Source organism: Pseudonaja textilis, chromosome 13, assembly GCF_049901715.1.
Source record: "Pseudonaja textilis isolate UNSWEBS1 chromosome 13, rPseTex1.2, whole genome shotgun sequence".
In the NCBI taxonomy this organism is placed as follows: domain Eukaryota; kingdom Metazoa; phylum Chordata; class Lepidosauria; order Squamata; family Elapidae; genus Pseudonaja; species Pseudonaja textilis.
In genome coordinates this window covers 14,889,479-14,915,990 of record NC_142002.1, presented here as the reverse complement: position 1 = coordinate 14,915,990, position 26,512 = coordinate 14,889,479, and the positions used below count along the sequence as shown (strand labels likewise).

The window sequence follows — 26,512 nt, the reverse complement described above, 5'->3', positions numbered from 1 at the left end:
AACAAGGAGAGATTTAACCTGGAAACAAGGAGAAACTTTCTGACAGTGAGAACAATCAGCCAAATGGAACAGAAATTGCCCTCGGAAGTTGTGTGAGCTTCATCCCTGGAGGTTTTCAAGAAGAGACTGGACTGCCATTTGTCAGAAATGGTGTAGGGTCTCCCGCTTGGAGGGAGGGTTGGACTAGATGACCTACAAGGTCCCTTCCAACTCTGATTATCTGTTATCTGAAGCCATTAGAAGAAGAAGAACACCATAACTTCAAAATCTAAGGGACTAGTTTGGATAAAACTTTTTTATGCAGCTGTTGATAACAAATTGTCAACATGATTGCCAATGTCCGATGACTGATATGGCAGAAGAAGGAGAAGGTGGGGGTGGAGGGGAAGGGGAAGAGGAAGAGGAAGGGGAATAAGAATAAGAATAAGAATAGGAATAGGAATAGGAATAGGAAGAGGAAGAGGAAGAGGAAGAGGAGGAGGAGGAGGAAAAAGAAGAAGAAGAGGAAGAAGAGGAGGAGGAGGAAAAAGAAGAAGAAGAGGAAGAAGAGGAGGAGGAGGAAAAAGAAGAAGAAGAAGAGGAGGAGGAGGGGGAGGAAAAAGAGGAGGAGGAGAAGAAATAATAATGATTTCCACAACACCCTGGAACAGCATTGTGATTATGCCTTGTGAAATAGTTTTTTGGGGGGAGGGAGTCTAGAATAACTTTCCGCAACCTGATGCTTTCCAAGTGATTTTGGATTATAGGTTTGATTTGCCAAGCAGGCTGATTGGGAATGGATGATGAGTCCCACACCCAGGTCCTCTTGACCAAGCATCTCTTTGGCCGACTTCCCTCATTCTCCCTCAGTCCCTTCTAATTCATAAGGGATAAAGTAAGAAAAGGTCCTTAAGGTCTCCAAGGAAATGTAGATTATGATCAATAATGTGATCAATAATATGATGAATTTAAATATCAATCTTAGGAGATGTCCGAGGGATGTCCCTTTGTTAACTGTCCAGTTAATCTTTAAGCTGGTAGATCTTTGAGTGATAAGGGCGGCCTTATACTTATTCAACTCTTTCTTGGCTAGTTAAATTGATCAGGATGCTACTACCTCTTCCAGGATCGTAGAGCTTATCGATGTCATCTTGTAGTTGGGCATACAAGGGTCATAGAGAGCCAGCTTGGTCTAGCAATAGAGGTCTAGAAACCAGGAGAAGGGGAGTTCTAGTCATGGAAACTGGCCTGGGTATCCTTGGACCAGTCAGTCAGTCTCAACCCAACTCACTTCGCAGGGTTGTTGTGATGGGGAAAATAGAAGGAAAAAGGAGCACAGGATTTTAAGTATGTTCACCATCAATATTTAATAACAATAAAGGCAGAATATAAATAAATATAATGATGTATAAAATATGATATATTGAAGGAGTTGCACTGATTGAAAACTTGCCAGGACAGAAAAGCATGATATGAAATAAATGGATACATACAGGTCGACATAGAATACTATTATTTATAAATATCTGGATGACCTCAACTTGGAGAAGGCTGATTTGTAATGTATACAGCGGGAATTCCTCACTTTAAAGGGGGCATTTTGCCCTTCCAGCAAAAATAAATAAAGCGAGCTATTTCCTGCAACTTATCACTCCGTTTAATTTATAAAGCTATATGCTCTCCTTGGTGTATATTTTCTTTAAAAGAAATAGCGGAGAATTGCCCAGCAGATGGTCTTTGAGTCTGCCATGCGTTTTATGTTCTTGAAGCCATTTCTCCTGTACAGCCCAAGAATTGGTCAAGTCATCCTTGTTTGGAATCTGAGAAGGATTTATGGGGATGGGATAGACACCAAATTTCGTGTGATCTTCAGAAAACTCAGCAATGTTAGTTGCTAGGAAACAGAGTATTCTATCACACTTTTTTTAAAAAAAAAATTAAGGCAGTTTCTTGGCTTCAGTTTCATCTTTCATGACTTGTACCAGCTTTGGTTAATTAATAAACAGCAATAACACTTAGACTTATATACGACTTCACAGTGCTTTACAGCCTTCCCTAAGCCATATTGCTGCCAACAATCTGGGTCCTCATTTTACCGACCTCAGAAGGATGGAAGGCTTGAGCTGGTGTGAATCGCACTCATGGCAGTGGGCAGAGTCAGTCTGCAATACTGCATTCTAATCACTACATAGGGTTGACAAATTAATGCTTAGGACATGGTCCTTGGAATTGATAGCCATCCAATAGAGTCTTCTCTCATGAATTCAAGCTAAAGTCTTATAAAGTGATCTAAAATGGTGGCCTTCACCATATCCTTTGGGGGATAATCAAAGCCTGGGTGAACAGTTGGGCAGAGAATTGTGTACATGACTATGGGTTTTTTTTAAGACACTATAAAAAGAAAGTCAGAGAGAAAACCAACACCCTTGAGTCATGTTCAACATTATGACTTCGTGGACATCTTTAAGAGGTTTTCTTAGCAACCTAAAAAGCTTGCTATTTCAACTTCCCAGCCTGGCTTATATCCTTGAGATTCTGGTGGTCCATATGGAAGTATTAACCATGTCTGGTCCTGCTAAGTTGCTTAGAGATTAGCCATAGCTGGCTGGGTACTGTCATTCAAGAGCCTAGGTGAGCTAAAACCCAGGTTGTGTCCCGCAACAAGGGGACACAGATAAGAAACGGGTATAGTTTTGCTTTTAATGAGAGCGTTTCCCAGCCTCATTCAAATTATTATTTGCCGACATTTAGGATGATAGACTCTCTAAAAATGCAACCAGGCAGTTACTTTCTCATAAATAAAATGCCATCATCCTTGACATAAAGCTGCTGGATGTGCAGTCTGAAAAAACATATGACATCAAGAAATCAAATTATGTCTAATATTATACTCTTGCAACTATAGGAAATACAATTAAACTGAAACTCATCGTCCAGGATTTTATGCAATGGATTCTGACTATGACACATCTCCCATCTCTAAAAGGATTTACGCTTATTATGGAGAAGGGTTATGTTTCTTAAATGTACTAGCCAGATATTATACCCCTGAATGTGCATTGATACCTGTGGTCTTGGGTGTATGTGTATCTGTGTCCCTTCTCTTAAAAAGGCAGGGAACAATTGATCTCCACTCTACCGTCTCATTAAAACTGCTACTTCATTCTACTGAGAAATATCTTTGCTTGCTGTCGTTTGGCCAAATCAATAGGTCTGTTACTTTAAAAAAATAAAAGCAATGTATGTGGGCTGTTCAGGGGTAGCTAAAGGGCTGGATGCAGCCATAAAATGCCCAGGTTTGTCCTGGATGTTATGAAAAAAAAAATCAAATTTTGGATTGTTCAAATCATCCCAGGAAAAGGAACTCAACAAAAATAACATCGTAGACCATGGAGCAGATATTGAATCTGAACATTCAACTCTGGAGGATAGATAGATTCAACCATCCATCCATTTCTATCTATCTAATCTATCATCTATCCATCCATCCCTATCTAATTATCATCTATCTATCATCTATCTAATATATCTATCTACTTACCTACCTACCTCCTACCTTTTTATCCAATCTATCATCTCTCTCTCTAATCTATCATATCTATCTGTCTGTCTGTCTACCCATCTACCTACCTACATCTAATTTATCATCCCTCTCTCTCTAATCTATCTATCTATCTATCTATCTATCTATCTATCTATCTATCTATCTATCTATCTATCTATCTATCTATCTACTTTACTATCTATCTAATCAATTATCTCTCTCTGTCTCTAATCTATCATCTTGCTCTCTCTCTCTCTCTCTCTCTCTCTCTCTCTCTCTCTCTCTCTCTCTCTATCCATCCATCCATCCATCCATCCATCCATCCATCCATCCATCCATCCATCCATCCATCTATCCATCCATCCTGGAATTAATTTATGCTATAGAGCTGAAAGCATGGATGATGATGGTGATATCACAAAGATGATGATAATAATGATATTAATATAACAGCAATTCTGATTCATTAGTACAGGAACAGATGTCCGAAGGCAAAGTTCAAAATCAAGTGAAGACACGCAGCAGAATGGGAACTTGGCAGGAGCCCCTGCGTACAAATCTATCCAGTATTAACATAGGGAGGAGAAGCTAAGACAATAAAAACAGAAGCTAATGTGACACCGTCCTCCCTCCATTTGTCAATTTTAGGATCGGCTAGAAGATTGATTGACAGCTGATGCTTGCTTCTTTTATAAACGGAGCATGATTTATAAATTGGGGTCCTTCCAAATAGCAGGGGGGATGGTTAAAACACTGGTTAAATGGTTAAGACATTCTGCTCCAGAGGAAGTTCCCAGAGGATGGGCTCTGGCACAAGTCCGAAAGCTCAGAAGCAGAGGTGGCCTTCAGCAGGTTCTGACCGGTTCTGGAAAACCGGTAGCAGAAATTTTGAGTAGTTCGGAGAACCAGACAATCCCACTTCTGGCTGGAGATTTTACAGTATGCTTCCCCTGCCACGCCCACCAAGCCACGCCCACAGAACCAGTAGTAAAAAAAAAATGAATCCCACCACTGGTTCGATAGATACAGTGGTGGAATTCAAATCGTTTTTACTACTGGTTCTGTGGATGTGGCTTGGTGGGCGTGGCAGGGAAAGGGTACTGTAAAATCCCATTCTCTCCCCACTCCACTAACCTGCTTTCCAGCTCCGTTCTCCCTTGCAGGGCAACCAAAGAAGACCCAGCCAATCAGCTGGAACTCAATGGGAGGCAGAGAGAAGAGATGGGGACGGGGCCAGTCTGAGGTGGGATTTGCCGGTTCTCCGAACTACTCAAAATTTCCGCTACCGATTCTCCAGAACTGGTCAGAACCTGCCGAAGACCACCTCTGCTGCGAATCCCCAGCAGCCAATTCCTGGTTCTACCCATTCCTTAAGTGCACTGAAGATGTACAATGAAGGCGTTTGAATCACTACAACCTGTGGGCACCTCTGGGAAACAGCTAGATCAACAGCCAGACCGTGTCACGGGGTAGTTGGGATTTAATAGATTGAAGTGTACAAAATGTCTAGGTCCTTTGCATAGCCAAGTTGCTTTCCAGCCCCCCCCCCCACTTTTCCCGCAAACTCCACCTGATAAGAATGGAAATGGGCAGCCCCTTTATTTGAAGCCACAAAACCCTCTGCAGATTGAAAGCAGCGGACCGGGATTTAATTTGCGAATGCAGATCATTCAAGAGCGATGTTTAATTCTTTGCCCAGAATACACAGAATAGAACAGCACCTTCTATGAGCACCCGGTATCTTCCCCAGCATAACTCATGAAATAAAATTACCCCGAGAACACAAACTATTTTTATAACAATAGCTTTTGACATCCATTAAAACTCCTTACTCCTAGATGTAATCATCTGGGGAATTCAGCATTTCAGTGTGCCACTCAATATTTCATTTTGAAGCTGGCTTTCTTTTCAAGTTTGGATGAATGGAAAAGTTCCTTTCCTTGCTGGAAAGATTGGTTCGTTTCTGGAAAAAATAAAATAAAATTTATGAACGACTTGGGAGGCTAAATGTCCCTTGAGACTGTGAAATCTGATCTAAATCTCTTGCTGCTTTCATGTACAGTTTTCCTTTTTAAAAAACTATTCTTGGTTCTCTCTGATTTTCTTCTGGTTGAATTTCTGGTCTGGATTTTCCTTGCCAGAGTGACCCGTGTGCATGGATAATTGCCTATGACTTATGACCATTTTTCATACTTATGGCCATTGCAGCATCCTCATAGTCACGTGATCAAAATTCACTGTGATGACCCAGGGCATGGCACAAAGGCAACACAGTCAGACAATCAGTAAGAGTCCCTTTGTGATCTCCAACTTTGCCCCTAATGTCCAGGTTATCTTCTGGCTGGAGAAAAACTCTCCCAGGAACAGCCTTTGACTGCAGAAAATTAAGTCTAAAACATGGTCAACACAAATTGTAACTTAAAGTCCAAACAAGCCAAACTGAAGTAATTAGTTTGGCAGGGCAGGAGCAAGAATTTCAGACTTGAAGGCACCGCAAAACTCAACAGGGTTGGGAAGATGCCAGGAACATGGATAAGACACGACAACACAAGATAAAGTCTTGTTTGCTCCCAAAAGCCTGCTGCATGCAGCCTGCCTTTCTTATCAACTGTCTTCCCGGCTGTGGCTAATGAAGGGAATCAGGGCCCTTTCCTCCCCCGTAAGCCATGCAACCCATGTTGCTCCCTTCTCCATTCCTCCCTGCGTGCCCTAGGATGTAGAGGGGGTGGGCCTAGTCCTTCCTCTGAAGTCCCTCTCCCTTGTTATATCTCTCTCCTGCTCTGCCCAGACAGACTTTGCCCTTCCTCAGTTTCTTCCACAGCCAACGGAGCCACACTCCCATTCCCTGTCAGCTGTCCGGCTTCCTCCTCAGGTTCAGACTCTGACAGGGGCATGACATTCACATCCCTGGCCATTGACTCATATTTAATGATGGTTGCAGTGTCATGTAATTCCCTTTTGCAACCTTCTGACAAGTATAGTTAACGGGAAAGCCAAATTCACTCAGCAAGCATGTGATAATTTAAACAACTGTAGTAGTTTGCTTAACAACTGTGGCAAGAAAGGTCATACAATGGGGCAAAACTCACTTAATATCTCACTTAGAAAATTTGGGCTCAATTGTGGTCATAAGTCAAGGACCAGGAGTGGGATTCTACCAGTTCGCACCTATTCGCTAGAACCGGTTGTTAACATTCTAAGCGGTTCGGAGAACTGGTTGTTGGAAGAAATTACTGGCCTAATCCTGTAAGGAAGGCAGGAAGGAAACATTCTGGTGTTGCTGACAGAAACAGCCTCTCCGTTAACCCTTATTACATTCTTGGCAGGACTAGACTTCCTGTCTCAGGAACTTCTATGGAGTTTTTTTTACCCTCCTTTGCCGGTACTTTGCTTGTGTGGAGTGATCATTCAAAGTTACAATGGCACTGAAAAAAGTGACTTATGACCGTTTTTCACACTTACAACTATGCAGCATCCCCACAGTCATGAGAGGCCAGGCGAGGAGATGTGTGCCTCGATGCGAGTGATGTTGAGTTGGCCACGCCCACCCAATAATGTGACCACCAAGCCATGTCCACCCAGTCACATGACCACTAAGCCAAGCCCACAGAACCAGTTGTTCAAAATTTTGAATCCCACAGGTAGTCAAGGACTACCTGTACGTGGAAAATGTTCTGTTGGAAAAAAAAAAAGTTTTGCTTTGTGGGAGTTCACAACAAGGTCGGAGAAAACTTATTGGCTCCATCATACATCTGATTGGTATGGCCAGATGAGTGTGTGGGAGATCAGAATGAAATAATGTTTCACGAGCAGACGTACAGTACTATATAGTTTTGACAAGTGTCATAAAACAAAAATACACACCTTGTAGATCTCCCTTGTCTCCTCCTGGTCAGAAGCTTCACACCTGGGATTGCATTTTATGGGCACTGGAGCTACTGTAGAAATGATGGATGTGACAGCATAATAACCAGTGATGGCGATGTTCCTTTAACTCCTGCGTGAGCATCTATTTGGTAGATAGTGCCTGCATCTAATATCCTTCAACTGCCAATTCACACACTGGGTGTAACAAGCCTCTTGTTGTGGCCTGTCAGCCGCTGGCCCCTCCAGCAGCTGAATCAGAGGAGGAGGAGGAGGAGGAGGAGGAGGCATGGGAGTCAGGGTCAGCATCAAGGCAACCTGAGAGCTCTGAGGGGGAATGGAGCTGGCAGAGAGAGAGAGAGAGACAGATGCGGAGTCTGGGCCATCCATCAGCCCTCAGATGGAAAGTCAACAGCTCCTAGGTCTGGAGGTGGCTGATGAGGAAGAGGAGGAACAGCTGGGCCCAGTGCCTGAAGCGTGAATGCGCTGAAGGCAGAGGAGAGGAGAGCAGTGGAAATCTATGGGCCGGTCCTTCAGACGAAAGAGCCACCACTGCTAGTGAACCCTCCACCCTAGCTCTGGGGATGAAAGGCAGGGGGAGGAAATGAATAGGTGTGGCAGGCAGAGGAGAGGAGAGCAGTGGAAATCTATGAGCCGGTCCCTGGGATGGAAGAGCCACCACTGCTAGCGAAACCCCACCCTAGCTCTGGGGATAAAAAGAAGTGGGTGGAGATGAATAGAGGTGACAGACAACTCTGGACAGAGTTGTTAGCCTGCAGAGAGAGAGAGAGAAACCTCTTGCCGGGGCTGCTTGCACTCCTAATAAAGGGATCATTGATTTAAATACAGAGGATTTGTCGTGTATGGGGACCTGGGTCAGAACACCTCTACAACTAACACCTTCGCTCACACAGTCAGCAGGGTAAAAATAAAAACTCCTTTGAGTTGAGCTAGCATCTCAGACACACCCAGATAGTCTTCTTGGTAATGAGATGAAAGGACTTGAACGTTATTCCAGAATGTCTTTTTCACTTCCAAGCCTAACTTACAACTTTGAAGTTTGTGGGTGGTTCTAAATCCTCACCAAATGTGACCCTGTGGTAGTTAGCTTTGTAAAGATCAACACAGATTATAGCTACTACCAAGCTGGGCTCTCACATGAAAGGCTGCTTACATAAAGAAGATTCTCGCTGGACTGCTAGCCAAGGAGTAAATAGAGAAGGATTCTTGTAGGAATTCTTGGGGGGTCCATATAGTTAGCCACTCCCTATTGAAGAGTGGGAGGTATATTTTAAAGAAGCAACTGAAATGTCCTCGATAAGGACAGATCTTTGTAGCTTTGTACGCCTCTACAGCTCACTGCTCTTGACACTGGATAGGATAGGATAGGATGGGATGGGATAGGATAGGATAGGATAAGATGGGATGGGATGGGATGGGATGGGGTGGGATGGGATAGGATAGGATAGGACAGGACAGGACAGGACAGGACAGAATAGAACCAGAACAGAAGAGACTAGAATAGAGCAGAATTAATAGAATAGAACTAGAACTAGAACTAGAATACAATTAGAATTAATAGAATAGAATAAGAATTGGAATGCAGTGGAGTGGAGTGGAGCAGAAAAGAATTAGAATTAATAGGATAGAGTGGAGTGGAGTGGAGTGGAGTGGAGTGGAATGGAATGGAATGGAATGGAATGGAATGGAATGGAATAGAATAGAATAGAATAGAAGATGGAGTAGATTAAAATAGAATAGAATTAGAATTAGAATTAGAATTAGACTAGACTAGACTAGACTAGACTAGAATAGAATAGAATAGAATAGAATAGAATAGAAGATGGAGTAGAATAGAATTAGAATTAGAATTAGAATAGAATAGAATAGAAGATGGAGTAGAATAGAATTAGGATTAGAATAGAATAGAACTGAATAGAATAGAATAGAATAGAATAGAATAGAATAGAATAGAATAGAATAGAATAGAATAGAATAGAATAGTATAGCTTTACTGGCCAAGTGTGATTAGATATACAAGGAATTTGTCTCCAGTGCATAAGCTCTCAGTATACATGCAGAACAACAAAGCAATAATATTCGTAATAACAGAGTAATAATAATGATAATAACAACCCCAGTAAAAGAAGATACTGGATTGATGAGAAGGATAAAGTAATACAGCTATACTACATGGGTAAATATACTTAGGCATAAGGCAGTACTATGTTCCTAGCTTTCTCTCACTTCTGTTGAGAGGTCAGTTTGGCATAGAGCTTGTTCTAGTCTACCTGGGGGCAAAATTCAGAAAAGCTGTGGAGAGAAAGAGAGAGTAAAGGCATTTGGTTTCCTGTGAATGGATCTAGGCATGTCCATGGATATAAGTAGAGAAGTCCTGGAATTCTCTTGATAATCTTCTTCGATGCTGTGCAATGATTGAGCTAAAGATCATACAGCAGGGCCAAGAAGGTGGACAAAAATGTTATTCTGTAATATAATTAACTCACTACCACAGCACATTGTGATGCTTGACATCAGCCACCTGGCACACAATGCAAACTGCCTTATTGGGCGTATGTGTAAAAATTAAAAGGAGGGTTGCTATTGGCAACTCCCAAGTTCAGTCCTTAACCCTTCCAAGGGTTATATATTTTTTTTCTACGTGTTGTTTGAAACCGATGATCCTCTGATTGCAAAAAAGGCTTCACTGGCGCTGGTTGTGAAAATCTGCTTGCATTTCTCCCTGCCCCCCCTGTCGAAATGGTAAAAACAGAAATAAACTGTAAACTCACTTAGTGTGGTGTGGCTGAACCCTGAGTCTTTCCAAATTTGTTGGAAGGTATTTCCAAGTGAGATTTTTTTTTTTTTATACCAACGATATATAAAAATATATCTGCTGCGAAAAACTCTGCATTGGCCACTCAGCTCCATACAAGTTGCCCAGACTTCACCACGCAAGGGGTCATTAAAAGAGGACAGTGTATATTCTCCGACATATTTCACAAGCTTTGACTAGAGATCCAGAATCTATTGCAACTCTTCATCAATTCTTCCTCCTTTTAAGGAAGAAGTGACCCAGAATCACCTTATGGGGTGGTCAGTAAATAAGTTAGCAAATAAATAATAAATAAAAACAAATGGGGATCATTTTTAGAAATTCTTCAACTGAAAGCATTGGATTTAGACATGTGAGCAATAGAATATGGTATAAACAGATTAAACAGGGAATCCTTAGATGGGGCATGGGATCAAATAGAAAGAAAATAACGTGTGCCCAGAAGCGAAGCTCTTGTGGACATGAGGTTCCTCAGGTTTTGGAGTTCTGGGTTGTTGACCATAACTTTGTAGGTGCAGGTCACAGTGATGCAAGTTGTGAGATGCCCCGAGCCATGCCTAACAATACTAAGTGCTTATCACAGAACAGAATAGAATAGAATAGAATAGAATAGAATAGAATAGAATAGAATAGAATAGAAAATATGGAATGGAATAAAGAATGGAATGGAATGGAATGGAATGGAATAGAATAGAATAGAATAGAACAGAACAGAACAGAACAGAACAGAATAGAATAGAATAGAAAATATGGAATGGAATAGCATGTACTGGACTAGTCTAGAATAGAATAGATTAGAATGGAATAGATATTAGAACAGAACAGAACAGAACAGAATAGAAAATATGGAATGGAATAGCATGTACTGGACTAGTCTAGAATAGAATAGATTAGAATGGAATAGATATTAGAATAGAATAGAACAGAACAGAACAGAACAGAATAGAAAATATGGAATGGAATAGCATGTACTGGACTGGTCTAGAATAGAACAGAACAGAACAGAATAGAATAGAATAGAATAGAATGAGCTGGAAGAGATCTTGAGTTTTTTTTAGTCCCATACAATTTTAGATAAGTCTAGACTCATCTTAAAAACATCCAGTGATGGAGCTCCCATGATTTCTGGAGTCAAGCTCTTCCACTGATTATTTATCCTCACTGTTAGGAAGTTACACTGTGTAATTGGAATAAGGCTTCAGAGACCTGTGAGACCTCAAGGTTTTTGTGTGCCCGTTCCATCTCAAACTGATGGGAGCACAGCCGGACCACAGGCAACTTGTGGACATCAGCTGAGGGCATTTATGCCTCCGGATGCCATGTGTTTGGCGGTGGATGGGACGAATGTAATAGACCACAGATAAAACACCGTGCAATGGTTTTTCACATGGTACTTTCCTGTATGTTGGCATATGGCCTTCTCTGGTGGTCAGATTGCAATCACCAGGTCTTCTGTCCCTGGAGACAGTAATCTCCAGCCTCAAGGTGGTCAACTTGCAATGGGCATCTGTATAACAGGAAATCTCTTCTGCATATTCTCTTAGTCCAATATTTCTTTTTGGTGTTGCTACACAACCGTAGACATTCTCCCAAATGGATGTCCTGACTGCCCTCTGCTCATAGACATTCGACACCTCTTTTAAGCAGGAATTTCTTCTTTGCCACGGAGCAACAGGCAGAGGTGGTATTCAACTGGTTCCAACTGGTTCTGCAGAACCGGTAGAGGAAATTTTGAGAAGTTCGGAGAACCGGCCAATCTCACCTCTGAATGGCCCCACCCCCATCTATTCTCTGCCTCCCGAGTCCCAGCTGATTGGCTGGGTCTTCTTCTGTTGCCCTACACAGGAGAACGGAGCTGGAAAGCAGGTTAGTGGGGTGGGGAGGGAATGGAGATTTTGCAGTATCCTTCCCCTGCCATGCCCACCAAGCCACGCCCACCAAGCCACACCACGCCTACCAAGCCACACCCGTAGAACCATCCCTGAGCAACAGATAAGTAACCCAACCGTTTTAGTTTTAGCTGTTTGCAATATTTATAAGGCTACAGAAGCAAGTGTATTTCCTTTTATCTATTTATTCATTCGTTGGTTTATCTACATTTCTTTTTCAAAGATAAGCATGTGCCCCTGGGTTGCCACCCAGCATGCGCCCTAGGAGGCCAACAGCCAGTGAAATACAAAGTACAAAACTACAACCAGGAGCATCCAAAGTGAGTTAACTCGATAAGACACGGAAAACAAACCGACGACCCATCGAATGCACTACAGGGTATTTACAGTCAGCTTAACTAGTCATTTCATGGGTCCAAACGTCTGGAGGAGAGCTTTAGATCTGGATCACCCAAGAAGAAGTTTAACAAGAGGACTTTCCCTCAGATGAAGAGACCTTATCTCAAGTTGTTTCGGAGTTCAGATGCGGGAAAGGAAGAAGAGACAGCTTCTTCTGGAGGTCTTAAATTCACGGTGCTCGTTTGGGACAATACAGCATTCTGGATAACCTAGTCCTGAGCCGTGGAGAGGGCTACATTTCAGTGGTGCCCAAAAAAGGACCAATTGTCAAGGAAGCACATGTTCGTTTGGAGAACAGCTCATCTGAGAGGACCAGTGAAGGAATGGCAACAGATGGAACACTGTCCTTTTAGCCCGTTTTTCAAGATCACTTCCTCAGGTGCCCATCTACTGGCCTTTTATATCTTCCGGACATACCCAAGGTTTGGTCGTTTAGAAAGCTATTCACAGGCCAGGTTCATGCTCAAGCAGTCATGCAAAAAGAATGTGAGGAAAACAAAAACGGACTGATGTAGGTGCATGGAGATGAGTGGCCGGCGTTAGAAAATTGCCCCTGAGATGGAATCCCAGATGAACCTTAGCAACAGCCGCTTGAAATCAGTATATAGCCCAACAGTCTCAGGTTTGCATGTGTTTCAGAGAGAATGCCCCCTGTTCGTGTTCACGTGGAGTAAGTAAGGACTGCAAGGAAGAGAGAAAGTGGGAGCAAAAGGTGATAGGAACCTCTGATTCTATTGCTCCTCCGGGGAGCAAGCGAGTCAGTCCATGAATCGCGACAGCCGATCTGCACTTTGATGACGGAGCTTTTCGGTTTGAAGAAGAGGCAACTGAGTACCGATACGCGGCCAGAGAAAATGAAGAGGAGGCAGAGATGCGACAGAGAGAAAGCAAAACTCAGGTTGTGGGGTGTCTTTTGGGGATCCCTGAGCTCGGTTGGTTTCTTGCAGATGTTTCATTACCCAATTAGGGAACCTCATCGATTAGGTTACTTGAGTGACGCAGTGGCCTAGAGGTGGAACTCTTGCCTCACAATCAGGAGGCTGCGAGTTCGATCCTAGATAGAGACAGATATTTCTCGCTCTGGGCCAACAATGAGAATGTATCTGCTGAACAAAACTCCACATTGGCAACAGGAAGGGCATCCGGCCAGTAAACATCCTGCTAGCTCCATTCAGTTGCCCCGTCTCCACCCTGAAAGGGATTATGGGGTCGTTAAAGGAAGATGATTGATTAGGTTTGGTAATGAAACAACTTCAAGAAAGCAACCAAACTCAGAGAGCACCGAGGACCCCCACAGTTCAGCCCTGAGCTACAGATATTCTCCTCTATTTAAAACTCAGGTTGGGAGTCAAGTTTTGAATAATGAGTGTGTGATTCTTTCCATTATGACATTTGTATTGCTTTTTTTTTTCTTCAGTTGACTTGAAACCCCTTTGGAGTTTAAGCTAATATTAATCTTCCTTACGTCCTCAATTTTTAAAAAACGTTTAAGGCTCCTTGACTGGCTGGGGGTTGTAGATGAGAATCTGCAGCCTTCTAGATTTTTGATGGATTGTAGCTCAGTTTTGTAGTTCCTCACCAACAGTCATGCAAGCCAAAGTTGCTACAACAAATGGTTGAGGTGCACCTGGAGACCTAGAACTTCTTCACTCTTGCGGTAGCATAATAGTGCAAAGAATTAGTGCCTTTCCTTGGATAGACATTCGGAGAACCGTTAGAGGACATTGAATTGGGGACCTCAAAGTTGGAGTATCAAATGCTGCAGTCAAACAGCCTGGGTGAGAATGCTTGACTAAAGAGAACTTGATCTAACACAGGCACATAGGTTTTTTTCTCTGTTCTTATGACTGTCATTATTTATTTCTTGACCATAATGTTAGTGAGACATATAGCTTTTCAAGGATTTCTCAAATCACATCAGTTGGAAAAAATCATGGAGTTCATCTAATTGTGCAACGGTCCCAAGTTGTGTTTGTGCCAGATGCGTGGACCAACTCCCAGAATTGACAGCTGTGGCTATCATGTCTGGGGAATTTTTGGAATGGAAGTCCAATATCCAAGGTTGCCAAGTTTCAACCAGGCGTGATTAAGATGAACTGTTGCTGAAGGCATCATGTGTGCAAATGCTTTGTACATTTGCATAATGCAATTGTATAAGCTTTCTAAGATCAAAGACAACTGATACGGAATAATTGATTTCCTATGTTTGCATTTGATGCTTCCTCAGGGTTAGCTTAACCAAAGTTTGGTCAATTATGGTCTAAATTCTAAAGGTGTTTATGGGCCCTCCTGAGCATGATTATGTTAACAACAGTACAAACATTATTCTTTGTGTTGAGCCCGAGTTCCACCAGTTGGCCACTTGAATTAACAAACTGTTGGAGGCAACTAATCGTTTTATCGAGGGAGTAGATCGATGCATCTTGGGTGGGTGAGAGTTATTCACACGACATGCTCAGCTCAGAGGTGGTGATGCAAAAATGCCTCTGTAACTACAGAGGATATCCTGGGCTTTTGTTCTAGTGCGTGTCCATCAGCTGTTGCATTTTTGTGTTGGGTAGAAAGTTGGAACAGCTAAAAGTGAGATAGCGAGAGACTGGAGGCTGGAAAAGACTAGCTACAGGAGATACGAGCTCTTATTCACCTGGTTCACGATCCCACTTTTGTCAAATGGTTGTGCGATTTGAGCTTTAAAAAAAAAAAGCAAAAAGGAGGGAATTTCCCCTTGAAACCTACGCAGGCTCCGTTTATGATCAGAAGACACCAAGATAACCCAGTTTTGCTTTTTCTGTTTTGCTGTAGCATACAGTGAGTCAGGAGGACTTGATGGAGAAAGGAGAAAGGAGATACTTACTGCATCTTCTTGAGACTGCCATATGGCTCTTGTTGCTTTGAATAAGTTGTATCATTCTACTCCACTTCTACTTCCTAATGGACACGAGCATGGAAGAATAACAACAGGAGCTATCAGCCACTGCTGCTGTATGGCCCAGTTCATCTCTGTAGACATGCAGAAACCTCCATGGCTTCTTCCAGAATGAAATCTCTACCTCACAATTCTGTATGTGCACAGTAAATTCGAAAGATGTTTAGGGTCCTCCTCACCACAATGATTCTTAACAATACTACACATGTTATCTGTTGTGTTGAACCTGAGTTCTTCCAATGGGGCACTTGAATGAGCAAACTATTGAGTTCCATCAAGAAAACGTTTCATCGGGAGAGTAGATCGATGCACCTTGGGTGGGTGAAAGTTTTGAGTTTGATTAGGGTTACCCAACTGATCTAATATGGCTGGGATCATCTTGGCCACCCAAGCTTGGATCAGGTTTTATTTATCCTGATCGTTCTTGCCCAGGGATTTTCTTGGTGTGAAGATCATTTCCAGTAGCGGCTGCCTTTCATTGGGATGCAGGGACAAGTCATTGTTTTTGGGAATGTGATTAAGGCCTTCACCTTTCAGAGTCTGGACGCTGCACCTTCTCAAGAGGGTCACCAGGATTGCTTTCATCATGACCATCGCAATGAACTTCCCAACGCAGCCGCGGGGACCAAAGCCGAAGGGCTGAAAGTAACGATAGGGGACCTACATTAAAAAAACAAAAAACAAATTGGCTTATTAACCATTTATTCACTTCCTTTTTAGGCCACTCAGTTTGCACGATGAGAGTCATCAAAACGTAACATTGGTAGTCCTCAAATTACAACCACAACTGGGACCAAAATTTCCATTGCTAAGCAAGGCAGTTGCTAAGTGAGTCATGCTCAATTTTACGACCTGGTCCTATATTTTTCTTTTTGGGATGGAGTTCCACCCCATTTTGTGAGAAGGCAGAGAATTAGATGTAGCTAATCCTTGACTTACAACAGTTCATCCCATGATGGTTCCATGTTACAACAGGATGAAAAAGATGATTGATGACCATTTTTCACACTTACGACCGTTGCAGCATTCCCATGGCCACATGATCAAAATTCAGTTGCCTGGCAACTGATTCTGTTGTGGTTAGCAACAGGTGCGGATGGCTGAGGAGAGTGAGGACTCAGATGAGGGGCCAGGACCATTAGGGAGTGGACTGCTGCCTTCAGAGATTGTGGGGGCTGGCAGCAGTGATGAGGAGGATCCCGAGGAGCCTTTGCCAAGTGCGCATATATTCAGGATTGCTCGCAGGAAAGAGCAGTTACAACAGCATGGGCGACTCAGGAGTAAGGCTGCAAGGTAATGGCCCCTCCTTCAAGAAGATAAAAGCCAGCTGTGAAGCAAACGTTCTTTGCAGGAAGCAAAGACGTTTTGAAACTCAGCCTCGTGGACGTTACAGTATTTTATATTGGTATTTGAAAACTCTTGGGTTGTGAAATATTTCTTATCTGTGATTCTTGGCAGTCTCGCACAGTTTTGGCGAGGTTTGTGCTTATCAAAGTTAATTAGTTTGCAACAGCCTTTTAACCGGGGATTCGTAAGACTCATTAAAAGGTTTCTGTTCCCTTTGTTTATTGTTTGTCTTATTGGGAAAGGGTTTGGGTCAGAACAGATTTGTATTTATGAACGTTGCAGTGTCCCAGAGTTATTTGATCACTCTTTGAAACCTTGGGACAAACGAAGTCAGTTGGGGAAGCCGGAGCCAATTAACTACCATGTTACTAACTCCCCAAATGTAGTGATTCATTAAACAAGGGTGTCAAGAAACTTCATAAAATGGGGCAAAACTCATGGGGCAAATGGACTCTTTTAGCAACAGAAATGTTGGCCTCAGTTGCGTTTCCTGAGTCAAGGACTACCTGCGGTGTGTGAACAAAGAGCCTCCCTCTCTTGCGTCTGAGTGCTTACCCACAATGTGTTTGTGTCGAGTTGTATTTCCTAAACAAAACACGAAGCGATGTTTAGAGCCTGAGAAAATACCTACGCTCTTTTTGAAATTGTCAAGGGAGAATTCGTTGGGCTTCGGGAAGAATTCCAGCTTATGCATGCGCCCGATGTTCAGGATAATGTTGGTCCCTTCCTTCACACGATAGCCATCAATCACATCATCCTGCAAGGCTTTGCGCATGACCAGGTCCACCACAGGTTGGTATCTCATGCTCTCCAAGATGAAGTTCTCAACGACTTTGAGCTTCCCCATGTCGTCCGTTTGGATGTCCCTGTCACCTTGGGAGAAGGAAGCAGGACGAAGCAGGTGAGATCTGTGTGGAGATCTTTCTTAAGGAATGGTTGGAAGATGTTGGCATTGATTGCTGTTTGTTTCATTGAGAACACTCCCGCTAACACTGCAGGACAAGCTATTAGTATATAAATAGATAACAGATTCCATCCCCTTCTAGCATTGATGATGTTATTTAGTTGGGTAATAAAATGTCTGCAAGAAAGCCAACAAGTTCAGAGAGCTTCAGGGACCCCACCGTTTTCCTCCTCCTCCTTCTGCCTCTGCCCTCTCCTCCTCCTCCTCCTCCCAAGTCCCACCCTCTTCTAGCACTGATGATATTATCTAATTGGGTAATGAAATATCTGTAAGAAAATCACCAAGTTCAGAGGTATCAGGGGCCCACAGTTCAGCCCTGAGCTACAAATAGTCTCTTATATTAACATCTGCATTGTTTTGGATATAGGTAAATATCTATCATCTGTCTGTCTGTCTGTCTATCCGTCCATCCATCCATCCATCCATCCATCCATCCATCCATCCATCCATCTCCATCTCCATCTCCATCTCTCTCTCCATCCATCCATCCATCCATCCATCCATCCATCGATCCATCCATGCATCCATCCATGCATCCATCCATCCATCCATCCATCCATGCATCCATCCATCCATCCATGCATCCATCCATCCATCCATCCATCCATCCATCCATCCATCCATCCATCCATCCATCTCCATCTCCATCTCTCTCTCCATCCATCCATCCATCCATCCATCGATCCATCCATGCATCCATCTCCATCTCCATCTCCATCTCCATCTCCATCTCCATCTCCATCTCCATCTCTCTCTCCATCCATCCATCCATCCATCCATCCATCCCATCTCCATCTCCATCTCTCTCTCTCCATCCATCCATCCATCCATCCATCTCCATCTCCATCTCTCTCTACATCCATCCATGCATCCATCCATGCATCTATCTATCCATCCATCCATCCATCCATCCATCCATCCATCCATCCATCTCCATCTCCATCTCTCTCTCCATCTCTCTCTCCATCCACCCACCCACCCATCCATCCATCCATCCATCCATCCATCCATCCATCCATCCATCCATCCATCCATCCATCCATCCATCCATCCATCTATCTATCTATCTATCTATCTATCTATCTATCTATCTATCTATCTATCTATCTATCTATCCATCCATCCATCCATCCATCTCCATATCTGTCTGTCTGTCTGTCCATCTATCTGTCCATCTGTCCATCTATCCTATCCTATCCTATCCTATCCTATCCTATCCTATCCTATCCTATCCTATCCTATCCTATCCTAACCTAACCTAACCTAACCTAACCTAACCTAACCAAACCTAACCTAACCTAATCTCTCTCTATCGTATCTCTCTCTCTCTCTAGTATCTATCTGTCTGTCTGTCTGTTTATTATGCCACCCATCTTCCCAACAAGGTGACTCTGGATGGCCTCCAAGTAATAAAACAAGTAAAACAATAATAACTAAAACATTCAGCTGTGCAGATTAAAAGATTGTTAAAATGGAAGCTACTTCAAGGAGGTGTGTATTTCCTTGAGAGCCGGAGTCACCAGATACGTACCCATCACCGTGTCTATTTCCTTCATCATGGCCTCTTCCACCTGAGGGTGCTCTGCAATCAGCACCAGCATGAAGAAGAGGGTCACGGCCAGCGTATCGGGGGCAGCGATGAGCATCTCCAGGACACACTGGTTCACGTTTTCGCCAGTCAGCTCACCGCGGTCCTGCAAAAATTGAAGCAGGCAGGACTGTGTGTGTCAGTCTTAAGTTTATTGAACTCCGGTGGAGAAGTGGTTAGCCTGTAGCACTGCAGGCTACTTCTGCTGCCTGCTGGCTGCCTGCAGTTTGGCAGTTCGAGTCTCATCAGTGCATGGTGGACTCAGCCTTCCATCCTTCCGAGGTCAGTAAAATGAGGACCCAGATTGTCGGGGGCAACAGGCTGACTCTGTAAACTGCTTAGAGAGGGCTGGAAAGCACTGTGAAGTGGTATATAAGTCTTAAGTGCTGTTGCTATTGCTACACTAGACTCCCGTTAGTGCAATGTGATGTTGTAATGTTGGAAAGCTGAACCCAGTAGAGCAATTTGTCTTGCAATGGAAACAATAGGCCAGAGATGACCAACCTTGATTACTTCAAGGCTTGTGGACTTCAACTCCCAGAATTCCCCAGCCAGCATGGCTGGCTGGGGAATTCTGGGAGTTGAAGTTCACAGATCTTAAAGTGGCCAAGACTAGACCCCCCTACTATAGGCAGTCTCAGAATCAATCATGGTACCTCCAGTTAAAAGGATCAGGTACAAGATCGTATGAAATAGTTCTACTTAATCTACGCTGGCACTACGGAAGACAGGCTAGTCTTCAAGTTGCCACAATAATGGACCCTGCCCATCACATCTGTAACTCACAAGGGTTGTAAAACTGAATTTCAAGACTTTTTCGGCAGGGGTTGTTAAGTGATTCATCACGCTCGTTAAGCGAATCTGAAATCTTGAAGTGAAGTGAGTGTGCTTTCGCTGAAAGCCAGGGGTAAAATGCCATTTTGGGGGGGTGGGGGGTGGGGCAAAAATGGCATAAAAATCAGTCACATGACTGCGGGACACTGCAAACCAACCACTGTAAATGTGGCCATCTTTCCGAATGCCTGAAGTGTCACATGACCTCAGGGGCGGGGCTGACCACCCGAACTTCAAATCCAGGTGGTAAGCAACCCCCAGGTAGGCCTGTCAGAACTTCAAACAGTTGCCAGGCAACCGGTCATAAGTCATAAGTCAAGAACTACTTTTTGCCTCGTAGAAAAAGTTGATAAAATATCAACGTCCCTCCTGATTTCTGTTATTGTTCCCTAGTGTTGGAAAGATAGAAAATATGATCCAGATTACCTGGGCAAAAATCAAGTCTGAAGCAAAATCCATGTGTTCCTCTAGCTTATCAGTGGTGAAGAGCTTCTGTCGTTTCTGTTCAATTAAGGCCTCGATGCTTTCTTTCAGATCTTTCCTGAAAAAAGGAGAAATCCTTTCGGTGCATCGCTAAATAACGTTGAATGTTCTGCTTCATCCCTTCATCCGGCAATGAGGCCGTATTGTGGAAAAATATTCCCGGAACAGTGATGGGATTTAACATTCTTTACTACCGCTTCTGTGGGCGTGGCTTGGTGGGCGTGGCAGGGGAAGGAGACTGTAAAATCTCCAGTCAGAGGTGGGATTTGCTGGTTCTCCGAACGACTCAAAATTTCTGCTACCGGTTCTCCAGAACTGGTCAGAACCTGCTGAAGGCTACCTCTGAGGGTTACTGTAAAATCTCCATTCCCACCCCACTCCTGGGGAAAGGTTATTGCAAAATCCCCATTTCCTCCCCACCCACTAACCTGCTTTCCAGCTCTGTTCTCCTGTGCAGGGCAACCAAAGAAGACCTAGCCGATCAGCTGAGACTTGGCAGGCGGAGAATAGATGGGGTTCGCGGGGCCCAGTGGGAGGCGGTATTTGCCGGTTCTCCGAACGACTCAAAATTTCCGCTACCAGTTCTCCAGAACTGGTCAGAACCGGCTGAATACCACCTCTGGCTCAGAAATATATATATTTATTATGGATATTTTCCCCTCTTGAGTTCACACATTAATATTGAAACAGGACAATGTGAAAGAATAAGTTGTGAACGTAAGAAATGGAATGAAATCGGTACGCAAAGGTGCTTATTTTTTCTTCAAAAGGCAACTGGATTGTTTTTTTTCCTTTGAGGAAAAAGAACTAAATGCTCATCCAAGAAACTTCATCAATTGGTGATGATGGAGGAAATGGAAGGGTAGATACTGACAGTTGAGAGTGGATCAGAGGTAGCGGTGGTAGGATACGGAAGGGTTGCATTTCTTCGTGGTCATCTAGTCGTTAGCCTCTCTTGACTTGAATCAGTTGATTCAGGTGACCCTGAGGTCAAGAGAGAGCTAACAACCAGATGACCGTAAAGTAATACGATCCTTCCATTCCTCCCCTCCACCATCCTGCCTCAACTGTCAATATCTATCCTTCCATTTCCTCTGCCATCAAATTGGAGAAGTTTCTTGGATGAGAAATGAAACGTTTTGTTCAGAGGTAGGTATTCAGCCGTTTCTGGTCAGTTCTGGAGAACCGGTAGCGGAAATTTTGAGTAGTTCAGAGAACCGGCAAATATCACCTCTGACTGGCTCCGCCCCCATCTCTTCTCTGCCTCCCATTGAGTCCTAGCTGATTGGTTGGGTTCTTTGGGGGCCCTGCAGAGGAGAACGGAGCTGTAAAGCAGGTTAGTGGGGTGAGAAAGGAATGAGGATTTTGCAGTATTCTTCCCCTGTCACGCCCACCAAGGCACGCTCACCAAGCCACGCCCACAGAGCCAGTAGTAAAAAAAATTGAATCCCACCACTGATTTTGTTGTCTCAAAAGTCCTTTTTTTGGGAGGACAACCATGACCTGGACGACTGAGAATCTCCATAGAAATGTTTTGTTCTTCCTCAGGGGAAGAAGTCCAGTTGCCCTTTGAAAAAGCAACCTTGAGACAACTATAACCTGGACGACTGAGAATATAACTATCCACAGATAATATAACTATTATTAAGTGTTGGACCTGATGATTCTTGACTCTTGACGAATGTATCTTTTCTTTGATGTACACGGACAGGGCATTTGCACCAAAACAAATTCCTTGGGTGTCCAATCACACTTGGCCAATAAAGAATTCAATGATCTATGAGTCTTCCTTTTCTATCGCTGGAGTGACAAGATCTATAGCAGGGGTGTCAAACTCAAGGCCCGGGGGCTGGATCCAGCCCATGGGGTGCTTGGATCTGGCCTGCAGGACCACCTTGGAAATTGCGAAGGACTGGACTGTGGGGCCAGTGAAAACAGCCCTTTTCAGCCACGATAGCCTCCTGCAACCCTTGGCCAGCCATCCCAAGCTCCGTTTTCTCTGGCAGAGGGCTGGCAAAAGGATCCCCTCACCACAGATGCCCCCAACACGAGTGATGTCGAACTGGCCACGCCCTCCCCGGCCACCCCTACCCACCCCCCTGATGTCACACACAACTGTGATGCGGCCCTCAAGGAAATCCAGTTTGACACCCCGGATCTCTAGGCATCCTGATCCACGAATGCAGACGTGCGACTTACGCAGACTTCTCGTACTTCTTGTAGAACCAGGAGAACTTAAAGAAAATGTCAGGTTTCAGGAGAAGAGCTTGCCAAGCATCAAAGTAGTTCTGGATTTTGAGCACAATGGCATGTCCTGAAAGTACAAGAGCGAGATATTTCCTGAGCCCAGATTATGAGTCCAAGTTTGAAAAAGAACAGTAATGTTATATTGATCCAGTCTATATGGTTGCGCTCCAGACTTTTATTTTTTTTGTCTATCATGACAATTGTTTTTGCCAATCCTGGCCATCTTTTCCAAGGTTTACAAAGAAATTTGACACCAAAGAAGTCTCTTGCAGGCCAGAAGCTATCTCAGGAGCAACCACTATCCATACATCCTAAAACAGAATGATTCCTCCTCCGATCTATTTTTTTGTTTTTTGGACTTTCCCAAAAAGCACCCTGTATTCATTGCATACTCAATGAATGTCCTGCTACTTTTGTCTTCTGAAGTTTTGGTTAAAGAAGCCTTCAGAGGACCCTGTGAGAAAATATGACATGTATATTACCATCAAGAGGTATGCCGAGAAAAAGCTTGTTGGAAGTGTCCAGCATGATGCATCTCATAAGGTTCAGGGTGTTGACATGTTCCAACTCGGTGGTCTGTTTCTCCAACAGGTCTAGATGTGCAATTGTTGATTCGACACAGATGGCTATCATCCGTACAAGACGCGGTCCAGAAAGGGCTGAAATTTTACAATTGTCTTGATTATTTTTCTCTCTCTGGCTTTCTATTTACAAAGTCTGCACTACTATTACTATTGCTCTTCTCATCACTCCTTATCACCCATCCCCCTCCCACTTGTGACTGTATGACTGCAACTTTGTCGCTTGTATCCTTACAATTTATATGGACTGTTTCCTAGTATGATTTGATTGCTTATTGTACCCTATGGCTGTCTAAGTGTTGTACCTGATGATTCTTGACTCTTGATGAATGTATCCTTTCTTTTATGTACACTGAGAGCATTTGCACCAAGACAAATTCCTTCTGAGTCCAAGCACCCATGGCCAATAAAGAATTCTATTCTTATTCTGCATTCTCTTCTCATAATCACTTCTCTTATTCTGTTGTTCTATTCTGTTCTATTCCATTAATTATTCTATTCCATTAACTATTCCATTCCATTCCATTCCATTCCATTCCATTCTATTCTATTCTATTCTATTCTATTCTATTCTATTCTATTTATAGAAAGATAGATTTGCTGCTTGTGGTTAACTGACACTCAACGGGTGACAAGAGATTGCTGCTTGGGTGAGGAAAAAGGACATATTTTCATCCCTAATAGAACAATCTTGGTATGCAATGGGATTTTAAATCAAAAATAATAAAACGGGCATATTTGAGCAGTCCTTGTTGCTCTCTGAGCTTGGTTGTTTTCTTGTAGGCATTTCATTACCCAGCTAGATAACACCATCAGTGCTAGAAGGGAGGGAGGTCTGAGATAACCCTTTTAGCACCGAGGATGCTGGGTAATGAAACGTTTGCAAGAAAACAACCAAATTCAGAGACTACAGTTCAACCCTGAGCTACAAATATTCTCTTCTAGTCATACAAACATGTCTACCTACAAACAGGCCAGCTAATTATCATCTAATTATACAGCCTTGCTTTAATTACAAGAAGAAAGAAAAGCTGCTGTGTCCCATTGAGTATCTTGAAGACCTGTTATGCTTGAATCAGGAACTGGTCTCTCCTTCCTTATAAAACAAAACAAAAAAAATTAGATTTTTGTCCTGCAGTCCAGGTCTAACTTGCTGCTATTTCACTTTACCTAATGGTAAAACTAACCATGCTCCAAAGTCTATCTATCCGGTTTGCTTCAACCCTATAATATTCTCTCTCTTTCTTATTCTCCTTATACACTTTGGTTTAGAAACACATCCGAAGGCAGAGTTACAGTGGGAAGACCCAACTCGATATATTTACCCTTTGTGAAATATGGACGGATCTCTTTCCAGAGAGTTGGATTATTGTTGAAAATGATGCCATTTTCATGCATGCCAATGCACTGCAAACCAGGCTTGCTGCCAAACCGAGAACTGTAATGTCCATGTTTCATGATGTGGAACATGCTTGATGATCTAGATGTTGGAAAAAATGGAAGAAGAAGAAGAAGAAGGAGAAGAAGGAGAAGAAGAAGAAGAAGAAGAAGAAGAAGAAGAAGAAGAAGAAGAAGAAGAAGAAGAAGAAGAAGAAGAAGAAGAAGAAGAAGAAGAAGAAGAAGAAGAAGAAGAAGAAGAAGAGAAGAGGAGGGAGGAGGAGGAGGAGGAGGAGGAGGAGGGAGGAGGAGGAGGAGGAGGAGGAGGAGGAGGAGGAGGAGGAGGAGGAGGAGGAAGAAGAAGAAGAGGAAGAAGAAGAAGAATGAGAGGAGGAGAAGGAGAAAGAAGAAGAAGAAGGAGGAGGAGGAGGAGGAGGAGGAGAGGAGGAAGACTTTTCATCAAATTCTGCCTAGGGTTAAAGTTATGCCATACTTAGATCAACTCAAATGGTAGAAGAGAAATGTGGAAGCTTGCGAGAATTCTGTTCCTGACGACTGTGCAGCCTCTCATTAATGTATTGTTTTAATGGGCTGGATTTTTCTAGCAACATAATATAAAGCACACTTATCAGGCTCTACTGACATCCAGTGTCTGGGGCAAAAGTCAGATCTTCAAGGCTTTCAGAAGATCAGCAGGACTTGAAGCCCATCTTGTTCAAGAGGATAGGAGCCATCATGGGGAAGTCATAACTCCTGAGTCCCACCTAGAGGGATAGCAGTAGCACTTAGACTTAGATACCGCTTCATAGTGCTTTACAGCCCTCTCTAAGCTGTTTATAGACTCAGCCTCTTGCCCCCAACAATCTGGGTCTGACCTCAGAAAGATGGAAGGCTGAGTCAACCTTGAGCTGGTCAGGATCAAACTGCTGGCAATTGGCAGAGTTAGCCTGCAATACTGCATTTTAAACCACTGTGCCACCACAGTTTCGTCTACAGAGGTTACCCAGGGCACGCTCACACCATCAGACCTTGTGTGAAGGGCAGAAACATCCAGAAGTAGATGATGCCCCAAGTTAGTTGGCCTCACACCATGTAGGGCTTTAGATGCTCAAATTTAGATCCTCAAATTGCAACCAATAGTTTACCCAGAGCTAATTCAGGGCCAGTTTTTTAAAAAATTCTTTTCAAGGACAACCCTGAAAAACCACATCTCAACGAGGTTGTCTACCTCCCAATAAGGGTCTCTTGGCTAAACCTGCCACCTGCTTCCTTCTCCAACTTGCGTGGATTGTCACTGTCCACCAAGAGTAGGTCACGGAGAAGGAAGGGAATGAAAACGGCAATATACCCGACTCTTTTGCTGTGCTCCGATGAGCTAGAAAATTGGCTTCTTGCTATCCGTGTTTGAACAGCTGCAGAACTGAATTCCCTTTAGAGGGCGATAGAAGCTTAAAAAATGTCAGTGCCATCATTTAAGCAGAAAACATAAAACCCAGCAGTTTAATTTTTAGGTGAGGGTGGAAATTAAGGGATGGAGAGTGCGGTTTTCATTCTACGGTCAGTTCAACCGAGTGAGCAAGATAAAGATCTAAGCTGAAGGATCTCCCAGGCTTTGTTGCCCCTTTGGCCTCCGTATTGATAGAGAAGAAAGATT

General features: G+C 43.3%; 1 protein-coding gene across 1 annotated transcript in view; it reads right to left on the bottom strand.

Annotated features, from left to right (window-relative positions):
* Window positions 1-15,842: 15,842 nt before the first annotated feature.
* CYP19A1 (cytochrome P450 family 19 subfamily A member 1) overlaps window positions 15,843-26,512 on the bottom strand; it is a 17,913-nt gene continuing 7,243 nt past the window's right edge. Inside the window, exons 3-9 of the mRNA XM_087941893.1 lie at window positions 24,807-24,961; window positions 23,383-23,559; window positions 22,853-22,967; window positions 20,597-20,711; window positions 19,280-19,442; window positions 17,416-17,657; window positions 15,843-16,097 (exon numbers count right to left, since the gene is read on the bottom strand). Coding sequence (XP_087798019.1) covers window positions 15,843-16,097; window positions 17,416-17,657; window positions 19,280-19,442; window positions 20,597-20,711; window positions 22,853-22,967; window positions 23,383-23,559; window positions 24,807-24,961 — 1,222 coding nt within the window. The remainder of the gene's footprint in view (window positions 16,098-17,415; window positions 17,658-19,279; window positions 19,443-20,596; window positions 20,712-22,852; window positions 22,968-23,382; window positions 23,560-24,806; window positions 24,962-26,512) is intronic.